Below are 1,966 nucleotides of genomic sequence, written 5' to 3'. Positions count from 1 at the left end.
AAAATCAGTCATTGGAAATAATTTTCAAACTTAAAACAGTCTAAACAGTATCATTTTAGTGATAAAATTCGACATAAATATGTTTTATTGGAACTAAATTTTCCTTGTAAATCTAAGGAATCGGTTCATATTCTGTTTAAAATCCTTAAACAAATTTAAACAAAAATCAGCAAAACGTGTTTTTATTTATTGTAATTTCAATTCCTTACAGAATCTGTGAAAGATGGCATAGACAGAATGGCATAAATGTTGTTATATATCCCGAAATGATGTGTGCCGGTTATCGTAATGGTGGTAAGGATTCCTGTCAGGGAGATTCTGGTGGTCCCCTTATGCATGAAAAGAATGGACGTTGGTATTTAATAGGTATGACTAAATTGCTTTATTAAACAAAAATAAATTAACTAATATTTGTTGTTTTCAAAAAAAAAGGTGTTGTATCAGCTGGTTACTCGTGTGCCTCACGTGGACAACCTGGCATTTATCATCGTGTACCCTACACAGTCGATTGGATATCTCATGTTGTAGGCTTGACGGGTACGATTTAATGTAACAATTCCCAGGAGTAATGACTCAACATCATCTTCATCTTACTAAGCTGCTACTTACACAACCACCCAGACTCACTCATTCCTAAGTGCAGTTCTAGTTCAAATAAATCTTTTGTAAATAGTGTTAATTTCTTGGAGAATGTTGTCGTCTATTTTATTTCTTCTACTTTTTCTATAATCGAGTGAAAAGTATAATTTAAGTTTCTTTCATTGACACTCTCCTATTTTTTTAGAATTCCTCAATATCTCCACTCTCATTAATTGTAGTAGTTGTAATTTTTTTTATTTTGAAAAAAAACATGTGTATTAATTTAAGACGTATGTGTATTTTGTATTTATTAACCAATTAATTAAGGTTTAATTAATTTTTTTTTTTGAAATTTGTTAATTTTTTTGTTATGTGCAAATATGCAAAAAAGACTAGAATTAACAAAAGCAACAAGGACAAAAATTAATTATTTTTTTATATTTATTCAAATTGTAATTTATTTTAATTTTAATATTAAAAAAGAAGAAAACCACACAAATTAATTGTAAAAAAAATTATATACAATAAAATTTATAAATGCGAGCTTTTAACTGATTGAACTGTAAACTAAACTATAGAGTAAAGACTGGAATTTGTTATTGAATTCACTGTAGACTAGATATAGACTAGACTTTGGGCTAGACGAAGCAATTCACGAAAGAATATACTAAACTAAAAACTAGACCACAGACTAGACAACGACTAGAGTGTAGACTAGAGTACAGATTGTATACTTAATTATAGGCAGCATGTAGACTAAACTATAGACTAGATTAAAGACTAGACCATAGATTAGACTATGGTCTAGACCATAGACTAGAGAATAGACTAGACCAGAGATTAGACTACGCTATAAACTAGATTATAGACTAGACTATAGACTATACTATAGACTAGACTATAGACTAGAATATAGACTAGACTATAGACTAGACTATAGACTAGATTATAGACTAGACTATAGACTAGACTATAGACTAGACTATAGACTAGACTATAGACTAGACTATAGACTAGATTATAGACTAGACTATAGACTAGACTATAGACTAGATTATAGACTAGACTATAGACTAGACTATAGACTAGACTATAGACTAGACTATCGACTAGACTATAGACTAGACTATCGACTAGACTATAGACTAGACTAGACTATAGACTAAACTATAGCCTAGACTATAGACTAAACTATAGCCTAGACTATAGACTAAACTATAGCCTAGACTAAAGACTAAACTATAGCCTAGACTATAGACTAAACTACAAACTATACTATCAGACTATAGACTTGACTATAGACTAGACTATAGACTAGACTATAGACTAGACTATAGACTAGACTATAGACTAGACTATAGACTAGACTATAGACTAGACTATAGAC

The 1,966-nt window shown here is 30.0% G+C and overlaps 1 protein-coding gene across 1 annotated transcript; it reads left to right on the top strand.

Annotated features, from left to right (window-relative positions):
* The first annotated feature begins 205 nt into the window (after positions 1-205).
* LOC124421168 (trypsin 5G1-like) lies at positions 206-1,146 on the top strand. The gene is made up of 2 exons (XM_046955999.1): positions 206-366; positions 433-1,146. Exons 1-2 carry the CDS (start codon positions 267-269, stop codon positions 546-548), a joined length of 216 nt encoding a protein of 71 aa, XP_046811955.1. The 5' UTR covers positions 206-266; the 3' UTR covers positions 549-1,146.
* Positions 1,147-1,966: the final 820 nt, after the last annotated feature.

The sequence above is a fragment of the Lucilia cuprina genome, unplaced genomic scaffold, assembly GCF_022045245.1.
Source record: "Lucilia cuprina isolate Lc7/37 unplaced genomic scaffold, ASM2204524v1 Scaffold_3836, whole genome shotgun sequence".
Taxonomy (NCBI): Eukaryota; Metazoa; Arthropoda; class Insecta; order Diptera; family Calliphoridae; genus Lucilia; species Lucilia cuprina.
Note: the sequence above shows the minus strand (reverse complement) of the source record. Positions and strands in the feature narration are given on the sequence as shown.